Source organism: Anabrus simplex, chromosome 7, assembly GCF_040414725.1.
Source record: "Anabrus simplex isolate iqAnaSimp1 chromosome 7, ASM4041472v1, whole genome shotgun sequence".
Classification (NCBI taxonomy): domain Eukaryota; kingdom Metazoa; phylum Arthropoda; class Insecta; order Orthoptera; family Tettigoniidae; genus Anabrus; species Anabrus simplex.
In genome coordinates this window covers 127,947,580-127,961,081 of record NC_090271.1, presented here as the reverse complement: position 1 = coordinate 127,961,081, position 13,502 = coordinate 127,947,580, and the positions used below count along the sequence as shown (strand labels likewise).

At 41.5% G+C, this 13,502-nt stretch overlaps 1 protein-coding gene across 1 annotated transcript in view; it reads right to left on the bottom strand.

Annotated features, from left to right (window-relative positions):
• LOC136876965 (nephrin) overlaps nucleotides 1-13,502 on the bottom strand; it is a 1,454,397-nt gene that overhangs the window by 499,418 nt on the left and 941,477 nt on the right. The window contains exon 7 of the mRNA XM_067150735.2: nucleotides 1,443-1,587. Within this exon, the coding sequence (XP_067006836.2) occupies nucleotides 1,443-1,587 (145 nt within the window). The remainder of the gene's footprint in view (nucleotides 1-1,442; nucleotides 1,588-13,502) is intronic.

Here is a 13,502-nt window from a genome sequence, read left to right as displayed (position 1 = left end):
TATTTCTGACACGGCCCAGCTAGCCGTTTTCATACGAGGGGTTGACAAAAACTTTTTTTTTTGCTAAGGGCTTTACGTCGCACCGACAGAGATAGGTCTTATGGCGACGATGGGATAGGAAAGGCCTAGAATTTGGAAGGAAGCGGCCGTGGCCTTAATTAAGGTACAGCCCCAGCATTTGCCTGGTGTGAAAATGGGAAACCACGGAAAACCATTTTCAGGGCTGCCGATAGTGGGATTCGAACCTACTATCTCCCGGATGCAAACTCACAGCCGCGCGCCTCTACGCGCACGGCCAACTCGCCCGGTGACAAAAACTTAACAATTTGGGAGAAAATACTGGATTTAGTGCCTATGAAGAATACCACGAAAGGCATCGACATTCTCAACTGCATTGTAAGTGTTGTTGAAAATGCTTCTTTGCCATGGAACAAACTAGTTTCAATAGCAACAGATGGTGCACCTTCTATGGTAGGGCGCAATTCTGGAGTAGTTGGGTTCATAATATTAAAAAGAAAGGTTTCCCCGATTGCATAGGTTTGCAGCGGGAATGTTGAGTATATTAGGTTCCACGTATGCCTGTGAACGAATCTTTTCTATTTTAAATCAACAAAACCAAAATATTGAAGCCAGTTGTCAGATCACGATTTGAAGAGTGCTCTTAAACTTAGTGTTTCCTCAAACATTAACTCAAAATATTGCAAAACTAATAAACGAAACAAGACTACAAAAATCAAAGAAACCCACGATTGGCAACTGAGTATCGATATCATGAGATAAAACGTATGTTTCGAGTTTACAGATTACTCTCTGTACTATTTTTGTTGTAAAACTGTGCTGTTTGTTACTATTAGCACTATTTTTTACAGTGGGTGAATTTGTAAAACACAGCAATTTTGTGTTCAAATCAGTTCCGAAGATTCACCAGAAAAAGTTAGTTTAGTTTGTATATGTAGAAATAAAGTTGCTTTATAACTTTTATATTAATTCATAACAAAGTTACGTTACAATAAATTATGTGGAGAGAAATATGTACTACACATACCGCATTGTACTACCTGCAGCCCTTGGGCCTCCGTCTACGAATGAAGTTGCATTTCCCCTCGCCCCTCTAGCCTTCACTTCTCAGTTACAGTACTAAGTACTTCGTTTCGCTGCCCGAGCAGAGTGTGTGACGTGTTACCTGACATCACACGTACTCGCAGTTGGCTGACCCTGCCATACGTCATTATTGAAACTCTTATTATCACCTGAGGAATTAGACCACGATGTCCCAAATCACCCAATATACTGCAGCAATAGAAGCAATAACAGCTCAGAAATATACGTCTTCCGACTAATCTGGTCAGGGCTTGTTGGTTATAATCTAAGGGATTTTCAAGATGTGAAATAAAGATGAAAATAGTAAACTTATCTAACACCGTTATTTTTCTTGTACTTACAATGCACGTTGAGCTTCCACTTGTCCTCCAGAGCGCTGTCCGCGATGTCGGGATTCTCTGCACGACACGTCAAGTACTTTCCGTCGTCATCAATCACCGGGACAAATGTTAGGATGCTCAGGCTCTGGTTCCCATCTTCAGAGAACTGGAATAACAACAAGAACAGTTCTTTAATCGTATAAATAGCAGTCGAACAATAGAATGAATCAAATATATGTACCCTAACTATTTAATTCTTATTCTGGCCAAATTTTCCCAAATCTTTCTCCTCTTACGACTTCGATTACCTCCTTTCTTTGAATATTACGTATCAATTGCCTTTCGATACTCTTCTGTAACACCACATTTTATTTCCATATATTTCAAAAGAAATGCTTAATTATACAATCGCTATATCATGTCAGATATGCGGGTTTTTAATCGTCAACTCAAAGGCTGATACATTTACAACAATTGTACCATCACCTGCTATTGTCACTGACGGTGAGTAAATTCCTATTGCATTCCTCTATGAACCACAAGGTGCTAATCAGTGTCACTCTGCTATGTTCACTGAATCATACTGTACACAAACTGACCGTAAAATCCATGTTTTCTAATTTTTAGTTGCAAGAACAGGATAGATACCGAATGGTGTTACGGGAAATCACTCATACCTCAGCCTTTAATGATATTATCAGAGCTTAGATTGAATCAATTTCATCAATGTAACTTAATTTTGGCTTATACCAGGAGACATAGTGCCTTGTTAACACTATATCTTCCCAGTGATAGGTCTGGAAAAGATGTGTTGTTTAGGTTTAATTCAGCACCCCATGCTACTCTCTACCCTTTTTATTTCTGGTTAACTACAGCACCCTACACCTAGCCTAATTTGTTTGTCCATATTCATAGCTTCGTTCACCCCCACCGTTATTAACCCTATATTTACCTTGAAAACTAGCTGAAAACGTCCAGTGTGTCTCAAGATGTATCGTAACAATGAATTCATATTCCGGTCAAATTTCGCCAAATCGTCCTCCTCTTCTCACCTCGATTATCTCATCACCTAGAATCTTATGTATCTATTACACTTCCAGTACTCCTCTTTAAAACCGAATTTCACTTTCATACAATACCGCTATTAATATACAAATCTTCAACGAAGTAGGTGTAAGTGCAAAATGTCAAATATTTTCAGTTTATACAGTTATAAAAGGTCGGCGGTTCTGATAGTTTCTGATGTAAACAGACATATTAAGGCACATAAAAATTTACGTAGCAATTATAAGTTAACATTATTACTACTGTTTGGAGATGATGATGATGATGATGATGATGATGATGTTTGTTCTTTAAACGGACCTAACAGCTACGTCATCAGCCTCTAATGGTACGAAGTGAACGAAATTAAATGATAATTAAAGATTCAACATGTATCCACTGACTAGAATCTAAAACGAATGTCGATTAAAAAACGATCGTGAATCCAAAATAATTAGTGGATCCAATTCACAAAGCCTTATTTTCTGAGATGATGCTTGTTGTCTAGAGGCGTCCAAAATATAGGTCACGGGCCCCTCATAATGGTACTAATCACTGGTAAAGCAGAACCATTGTGTTCATCCTATAATGCTACTAATCACAGGTAATGCAGACCCATGGTGTTCCTCACATAAGGGTACTACTCACAAGCAACATACACCCATGGAGTTCGTCACATTGTTGGACTAATCATGGGCGCCGGCTAGATCCGTGGTGTTCATCATATAGTGGTGCTACTCATAGGTGACGCAGACCCATTCTGAACACAGTGGAACCAACCTTCTCGAGCGCAGTGCTAGGCACATATTCCCGCTAGACACCTGTCTGTGCAACCGAGCGCACGCACCCCCGCCACGGTGGGATGCACACGAAGGTGCTAATCACAGGCAACGCCCAGACTCGCGGTGTTCCGCACATAATGGTACTGCTCCTAAGTAACCTCGACCCACGGTATCCTCACATGGTGATACTAATCGGAAGTACCGCTACTCTTATGGTTCTAAGTTCATCATCCCTTAGTCGCCCCTTATTGTCACCTCTTAGGACAAGCAGAGGATACCGTGGGCGTATTCTTTATCTGTGTCCCCCCACGCAGGGGGTCGGAGAGAGAAGATGGAAGGGATCCGACACTTTGTGAAAATGAAGTACCGGGCAAAGAAAGACAAGGGCCACAAAGGGCGTGTAAATGAAAGACTCCCTCGGCCTCAAATTTTCTTATACCGTCAGGGTCGGAAAAGAACAAGAGTTGGCCATGGGAGGTCACACAGTACAGATAAAAGTGAGGAGCCTGGCACAAGTAAGTGGAATCCATTCTAGGACTCAGGGCCCCGTGGTCGCCAACCCACACTCCCTATTTCAGAGACCCTGACGCCCCTTTCAGTCACCTATTAAGACAGGAAGGGAATACCGTGGTGTATTCCTCATCTGCGCCCCATACCCATGGGAGATGTACTGTTTGGAGCTAAGATATTAGCCGTAACTCATTGTCTAGAAACGAATGAGCTACAGTCTGTACTAATAGCCAGTTCATGAAAGTAACTTTATTTTGGCCTATTCCGGGAGACATAGAGCCTTGCTAATCCCATGGTTTGTTCTGGGAAATATGTGATGTTTAGGAGAGTTTACAACAACAACAACAACAGCAGCAAAAACAACAAAAACGACAACTGCAATACGTTTACGTAGGGATTTTACAAGATGACCACTGCTATTCTCTTATTATCAGCTGACCGTCGAACTTTCCTCACCCTTGCCAACAAGGAATGCTTTTTTATAATTTTGGTCTTCCACGATGTCGAACTGTACAGTTAAAGAATGAAGTACATGGGGCCACACAGAATGGTTGCTAGCGGAAAACGGCGGACACTACTTAGGAGCCAGTTTCGGAGTTTCTATGTCATTGCGCGTGCTTTTAGAGGGTGTGGAATGAAGGTCTAGGGGGTTGCAGGCTATGATACTGTTATCACGTGTCATTGAACTAACGGAAGCATTTAGCGATGTAATATGTTTATTGTTGAGAGAAAACCTATAACTCACCGGGCGAGTTGGCCGTGCGGTTAGGGCCATTTCCTTACAAGTCCTAGGCCTTTCCTAACCCATCGTCGCCATAAGACTTATCTGTGTCCGTGCGACGTAAAGTCATGGGCAAAGAACCTATAATTATATTTTCTTATAACGATATTGAAATACAATGAATCAGTGTGATACAATGGTAAAAATGTATCAGTATAAGCAAATCATGATCTTCGGGTCATAGCAAAGCATGTTCCGGAAAATGAACAACATATGTTTTTAATAACGTAATTCTTCTGCAATTATGATCACTTCCACGGTTTTCCAGACGTTTGGTCACAATTTCTTTTATTATCAGAGGGTGTTAAAATTACGTTTTCGAAGACACACAAAATTATTTCAGATCTTACAAAGGTTCATTTTAATGATATTAAGATACACCTTTTTTAATTCCGCTCCACAGGGGCTTACAGTGGGTAAATATGAAAGAACGCCAGGCGCTGGACTGTCTGATATTGCTTTCACTTACTTGTGCCAGGTTCCTTATGTCTGATCTGTATATCTATCAGGCCACGTACGTTTCCTTCATAATCCTAGCCCTTTCCCATGATTTCATCGCAGGAAACCTTCAATGTGTCACTGTGACGTTAAACCATTAGCAATAAAATAGATATGGTACTGATAATGTTGGATGATTTGTATTTTACAACCTTGTTTCTTTTAACGTGTATTTTGTAAATTGTCTCCCACAATTGGAAGAAAAACCTTTCGTATTCTCATTGTAAAGTGATCGGCGATGAAATTCGTGCTTCCCTCCACCGGAGAAAATTTACAGACAAAAATTCTTAAGTGCCGTAAATAAAACTTTAGTTTGCATTCATTTGCAAAGGAAATACATGTGTAGACACCATTAAATGCAGTACGTGTGCACACAGTGAAGTTAGAAACTGATGTCCTAGTGAAGGTGACAGTTCGAACAGATTTTGTAAACAACATTCGGCCTCTAATTTCGTTGTGTGCACAGACGTCTATCAGATTCATTAATTTTGAGTTCTGTATTGAGAATTTTGAAGTAAAATAATCAAATAAATTGTCAGTTATGTCATTCCTGACATACCGGACTTGCCCTAATGACAGAGTTTCTTCCTAGGCTACATATTTCTATTCGAAAGTTGTACTTCGACCCTAGTACGGGCTAGTTCAGTTTCTGCGCAACCTTTTGAATCACTGGTTATAGAGCAGTGAACGGTGTCTTCGCCTAAGACAGTCCTCGGACGATTCCTTGCGGTACTTAGTGGAAACAGGTGCACTCGTCCTACTGTTAAAGACTAGCGCCGTGACGTACCAAGGGGCCGCTACTTATTCAACATAACTCTTAAGCGGGTTGCATAGCGAGCCCCTTTCGGTCGAAAGTGATAATTTGTAATACTGCTGAGCATCTTCGTTTTCATATCTGGAATATATTTCATAATACGGTGAAAGGAAAACTTGTTAGTGAATAATATATGTGCATTTCTCCGCTACACGGATAAGCGTAGAATATGTTTTTGGGGTTAGTAGACGAGAGAGCGAATACAGATTCTTTGGTTGTTAATAATAATGTTTTTGTTTTTACGTCACACTAACTACTTATTGACGATTTTCGGAGACGCCAAGTTGCCGGAATTTTATCCCGCAGGAGTTTCTTTACGCACCAGTAAATCTACCGACACGAGGCTGACGTATTTGAACTCCTTCAAATATCACGGTACTGAGCCAGTTGGGGTCAAAAGGCCAGCGCCTCAACCGTCTGAACCACTCAGCCCGGCTCTTTGGTTGTTCCCTTCATAGTAGCCTCTTACGACGTTCCGCGGGTTCATTCAACCCACAGGGGAGATTTATTATTATTTATCGCATTACATTTGCATGCAGAACTATATCAGACTGAAAGACGACACCGAGCTCGATAGCTGCAGTCGCTTAAGTGCGGCTAATGTCCAGTATTCGGGAGATAGTAGGTTCGAACCCCACTGTCGGCACCCCTGAAAATGGTTTTCCGTGGTTTCCCATTTTCACACCAGGCAAATTCTGGGATTGTACCTTAATTAAGGCAACGGCCGCCTCCTTCCCACTCATAGCCCTTCCCTGTCCCTTTGTCGCTATAAAACCTTTCTGTGTCGGTGCGACGTAAAGCAACTAGTAAAAAAAAAAAAAAAAAAAAAAGAACGACAAGTATACATAAATAGACACTCATGACAAGAAACAAAAAACATCTATATTATTACATCCAAACTATCTAACTACTGTATTACAGAAGTTGTGGCCTGAACAAAGTTCGATGTATCACGTTCGTATGCCCGCAGTCTACAGTCGAATCTTATGTGTTGTATAGACTGGGAAGGAGCTCCAAAGTCACACTATGTTGGGGGGGGGGGGGGAGGAGGCGGAACATTGCCCATCTGAACAAGAACTTTGCGCAGATTCCGGTATTTGTGCGGATCCTGTTTTGAACGAGCAATGTCATCTCTGGGAGATGAAATCTTAGAACAGGGCTGGTTTTCTCTAGAACAGAGGCGAAAGCATATGGTCGGCGTTGGTAGACTACTTCCTTTTCCTGGGCACAAACAATAGGTGGATGTCTGCACTTCAGCCTGCCCCTCTGGAGTTCTAAGATATCGTTGTGAATAGGAAGGTTCTGATTAGCCATGACCTTGTAATATTCTTGGACAAAAGCGATTTTTTCCGCGCCGGTTAGATGGCATAATGTGGCTGAGGACATGAAGCCAGTAAGTGGAAGTAGGTTTGATGACTCTGATAATCTTCCGCATGGCATTGTTGAGCTGGGTATCAATCAGCTTCACAGGGGAGATAAAGAGTTACGATACATCGAAAGAAATATGTAGCATCATAAACTAGATCCAACCACATGACAGCTGGTCCAGCACACAACATTCCCATGTCCTGTCATGTGATAGCCTCACCTATCAATCAACAAAATGGTCGCTGATGTAGTACACCATTTTATGGATACAAATATTTTAAATTTGCGTTTTATGAGAAAAAGTCTGCTCCCTTCGGTGACATTATCGTCTGTAAGGGACTTTTCTGCGACCTAGACGAAACGTCAGTCAAAGACAGTTGAAACTCGTTTAAAACTCGGCGGCATTTACACCAACTGTGTATAGAAGTGCGAGCAAGAAGATGACAAAGACATAGTATAGGAAGATGATGAACACTGGATGCCTTATCGAGTGAGTTGGCCGTGCGGTTAGGGTCACGCAGCTGTGTGCTTGCATTCGGGAGATAGTGGGTTCGAACTCACTGTCAGCAGCCCTGAAGATGGTTTTCCGTGGTTTCCCATTTTCACATCAGACAAATACTGAACCTTAATTAAGGCCATGACCATTTCCTTCACATTCCTAACCATTTCCCATTCCTTCGTCGCCGTAAAATGTATCTGTGTCGGTGTGACTTAAGGCAAGTTGTAAGAAAAGAAAATAGATGCCTGCTTACCACGGTGTCTGTTATCTGTCCACGCACAATTGTTTACGCTAAATTGACGATGCTGATTCCAGATAGACCCTAAGCACAAACACATATCCATATCAAAGTCATATCTCTTCACACCAAAATGCTTGCACCGACTTTTGCTCGTTTTAGGAAGGCTTGTTAATCAACCGACTGAACCTTTCAGATATTCTCAATGAGATGGTCGTAGGTAGCACACATTCATTCCATTATAAATGAAACTATTGTCGATACCGATTAATCGGTGAAATCTCCAAATCTTTTTTATTTGCTAGTTGTTTTACGTCGCACCGACACAGATAGGTCTTACGGCGACGATGGGACAGGAAAGGGCTAGGAGTGGGAAGGAAGCGGCCGTGGCCTTAATTAAGGTTCAGCCCCAGCATTTGCCTAGTGTGAAAATGGGAAACCACGGAAAACCATTTTGCAGGGCTGCCATCAGTGGGGTTCGAACCTACTATCCCCCGAATACTGGACACTGGCCGCACTTAAGCGACTGCAGCTATCGAGCTCGGTCCCAGATCCTTTGAGATTAAGACTGGTGGTCAAGGCGATACATTCTCAGCTATTCTTTTCAACTGCATCCTTGAAAATATCACCTTTGAATGGAGAACTATATTATCCAATAATGCTATTAGAATGGGCATTGGACCAAAACAGCGAACATCGACTGCTGTATATTGCTTTTGCAGATAATCCAGTTCTTACGAAGGATAATCTGAGCGTCATCCGATTCCAAGTTGAAACATAGCAAAAATGAAGTAATTATGACGGACCGCCATAGTATCATCGCATTTACCGATACCAAGTATGGAAAATTTCAACGTTGAATTAATTTAATCTTGTAGGGGTAATTTTCTTTAATATATAATAGAATAATCCTGAATATAAGGTCAAATGCACGAAAACAGCTTTCAATCCCTGTAAACCGACGTGAATCTTACGGCAGACCAAATATCGCCACTGTTTCACAGTAGTACGTCCAAGCAAACCAAACACGCAAAAAAGTCTCATGGCGCAACAAATCTGATGGACTAGCATACCAAGCGACCGCTAATCAAATTGAATACCTGCAAATCACGAGATGACAAATGAGCAGCGCGGTAAATCTGTCGTGTCCTCCCAGGACATGAACTCAGGACGGCAATTCCCTCCGATGATCGAACTGTATGGGACGTAGGATGAATTGCTGTGGCCTGACATATTAGGGTTAACAGGCATAAGAAGACGGAACTCAGTACTTAAATACAAGTGCGGTCAGATATGGTAAAAAGGAAATTGTATAAATCATAATTCATATAATTTGAAATTGTAGTTGAAACAGTGATGTTTCATCTTGTTGGAAAATCTTGAGTATAAAGTTGTCACAAGGCTTAGTCGTAAGCACGAGGATATGAGTGCATAAGTCAGGCCGCTGACAATATTAAGACGCACAGAAATTGTACAGAGGATATGGGCCTCTGATTAGTCAGGACCATGGAAGGTTCTATGGTAACGTCAGATAGAATATTACATAAGGTTCGAGAGTAACGGGGTGGGGCCGGTAAGGCTATATAAACCCCAGAAACCCCTGCTCGGGGCTGCTATTAGAATTTCGCGGACCAGTTGTAACCAGGACCCTTGTCGGTCGACAGGGTGATTACGCAATCAGTAATAATAATATTTTACTAACTTAGTAGTCAAGTACGACGGTTGCCTGGATGACTTCTAGCATCAAGACTCAGTCATATTAGAGTCATATATCGCCTGTACATAGTATACATATTCTGTACATACTTCAGTTTGGAAGAATAGAAAATCATCGTGGGATTCTATTTCACTTGTTATCCTTCCTCTCTGCACCTTCGTTAAAAGTTCCTAAACCCTAACGTTCCAACCGCTCGGGAACTATCCAATCTATCAAACAACCAACCTAGTAACCTTCTAAAAGTTCCACATCCTGTCTTTCACGACAAATCCTCTGAGCTGTTATTTTTGGCTTTCTAGACCGGGGTCACAATTACACCGTCAGATAGCTCCTCAGTTGTAATCACGTAGGTTGAGTGAACATCGAGGCAGCCCTCAAATCCATATAGTAATCCTTGACCTGCCCGGGAATCGAAATCAGGGCCTCCGATTAACAGGAAAGCTGAAAATATGTTCCGACGCCCTATATGCTGCTCTGTGCTTGGCTGCATTTCTGTACGGTGAGATAGAGGAAATCCAAGTAAATGAGAGGAAATTCTTTCGGAAGATCCTTTGCCCACGTCAGAATTATGAGGGTGAATATCACATTAGTTCAAATTCAGAATTCTTGCTTCATTTGAAGAAGCACCGTCTCATGTTTACAATCTTTAATGCCTAACACCAAAATGTCACAAGAATTATTTCACTGCTCCCTGAATAAATGGTTAATTTGCTGGCCCTTGCCCAAGGGGTCCTCGGTTTGATTCCCGGACAGGACAGAGACTTTAACTTTATTGGTAAATGCCGATTGATCGCCGTCTTCAGAATCAGAATTCCTCATAAGAAGGGTCCCATACTCACAGATGCACAGCTCTCCTATAGGTGTCAGCTCCAAAGACCTGAACCTGGCCTCTACGGGCTCCACACACCATTATTATGGTTATTATTATTATTATTATTATTATTATTATTATTATTATTATTATTATTATTATTATTATTATTATTATTGTTGTTGTTGAAAATTCTTTATCTTCCCATGACTTGGAAGTGTACCACTCCATAACAACTGCAATAAAGGGGGAACTGACAGGTGCCTATGGGGCATTGCTTCAGGAAAAAGGTAAATTCAGGGAATGAAATATTTTACAGAAATAGAGACAACAACAACTGGTGCAAAGTGGCCTGAAGTAATTTTCTTTTTCTTCCGAGATGAAGGATTGCTGTAATACAGGGTGGGACAAGTAGAACGAGCATCAAATTAATCGTCCTGTTCCCTCATTACAGTTTGAAAAAGCTGAACAACCTCACAGTTGTCACCAGGGGAGCGGCGTTGTGACATTTCGCAGGTCTACTTCATGAGATTTGAAAGCCTTGATTCTCTTAAGACTAGAAGATAAAGATTCTTGTATCTTTCAGACGGTAAAATATCACATGACTCTTACGCTCCAAAATAATGTTGATTGGTGGTGAAACTTCTTAATGTCTCTCTACGAATGAACTCTGAACACCGTATTTCCGCGTTAGCCAATATAATATTTTCTTTCAATTGTATACTCAACACTTTTCAATATTCTATTTACATCTGTCTTAAAAATTATTTCCATCTCAAACGACGCGGAGGTGCTCTAACTTCACCTTCTTTGTATTGCGGACAGCATGTCCGGCACCTTGGCTGGAAGGTCAGTGTATCGGTCATCGATTCGAAGGATCCCGGGTTCGATATCTGGTCTGTCTGAGGGACTGAGTGTTCGTGGGTGTCTTAACACATACCTCTTCGTTTGCGTACATCACACAACCAACTACCATAGGGGCACTTAATAGTTGGAAGCACTCTTCTAGGGTTGGCATCAAGAAGAGCAACGGCCATAAAACTTGGGCAAGTCTACATGTGTGAAACACATCACACCCATAACCCGACCAGAATGAGCGAAAACCAATGGAAGAAGAAGCAAATTTTTTTTTGCTAGTTGCTTTACGTCGCACCGACACAGATAGGTCTTATGGCGACGATGGGACAGGAAAGGGCTAGGACTGGGAAGTAAGCGGCCGTGGCCTTAATTAAGGTACAGCCCCAGCATTTGCCAGGTGTGAAAATGGGAAACCACGGAAAACCATTTTCAGGGCTGCCAACAGTGGGGTTCGAACCTACTATCTCCCGAATACTGGATACTGGCCGCACTTAAGCGACTGCAGCTATCGAGCTCGGTAGAAGCAAAATTATTGAGGGCAGTGGTGATTTTTACTGCTCTAGATATAAGGTGGGTTAAATGCGAAAGTTCGAGTCACGTAGCTGTGAGTTTGCATTTGTGAGACAGTGAGCTGGCAGCCCTGAATGCGATATTCCGTGGATTCCTACGTCAGGCGAATGCCGGTGCTGTAACTTGTTTAACAACACGGTCGCTTCCTTTCCTCTCCTGACCCATTCCTATACTCTCCCATCGTTGCCATAAGACGTATCTGTGTCGGTCCGACATAAAACAAATAACTACAGTAAAAAAATTCTGCTGTTTAAAAATGTTCACTTAAACTATTGTAATGATCCAGTATTTTTACACTAATTACCACTTAAGGATCCCTAGCTCGTATTACAACTAATTAGTCAGTGCGCTATGGATACTGGAGTGATACGAGATCAGCGTAATGACTATCACACGGATACTTTCTTCCCCTCACAAGGCTGAGTGAGCCACTTATCAGTCCTTTATCACAATTTGCAATACCTGGATTAGCCGGAAACGAAGTGTATGGTGTAAGGAAGGAAAGACGCTACCTTTGCAGGTCATCAAACGCAAACATCTCAGTGGAGCTAGCGTTACCGTGCGTTAGTACGAAATTTTTGCGCCTGCGAAAAGGAAAACAGTCTAAATTAAGAAGTATGTTTTCCTTACTAGCACTGCGGACTGCCGGGCTTCCACGTACAGTCTACAATCGATGGAAATATTGAAAATGACGACCAAAGTATTTCTTATATTGGCTACTCCCATGACACAATCGACTAAAGCGATTTATATAAAAAATGCTTTTCTTGGTCTTTCCAAACCCGGAAATCCACAGAAAAATTATCTAATATTGCGGCAGACCTCAGAAAAAGAAGGCTAAAATTTTATGGACATGTTAAGAGGCTTCCGGAAAATAGACTAACCCACCAAGTTCTTGAAAAGTTGATAAACTGAAGAATTTTCCTTGGATACAACAAACAAAAGTGGACATGAAGAACGCACAAATTCAACCTAAAGACATTTTGAATCGAAATGTATATAGAAAGACAATCGACAAGTGGGAAGTTACTCCAGATAATGAAGTACAAAAACGAGCAGGTACCAAGTGGACGGAAGAACGGAAAAGGATCTTTAGTCAACAGATGAAAGCATCCTGGATCCTCCGCAAACGAAATCATAAAAAAAGCTTCGTGTGTTCAGAAAGGGACCATTCACAACAATAATAATAATAATAATAATAATAATAATAATAATAATAATAATAATAATAATAATAATAATAATAATAATAATGTGACCTCAGCTACCAAGTTCCGTACCTTCCTAAGAGGTGCCATCTAGGCGCCCTGCATGCCAATTCCGACATTCCATCTTTCTGCTGTCTGATAACGAAACGGAATTCTACTAGACGGTTTCTATGGCTAAATTAATTTAATGTTGTTTGGTGACATTGAGATCTTTGACATGCCGACAAGAATGACGTGAAGAGCCAAGATTTATAACTGTCCTTCCAATATCGACTATCTCAACTACTGGAATTGTTACTTGCTTTACGTCGCACCGACACAGATAGGTCTTACGGCGACGATGGGACAGGTAAGGGCTAGGAGTGGGAAGGAAGCGGCCGTGG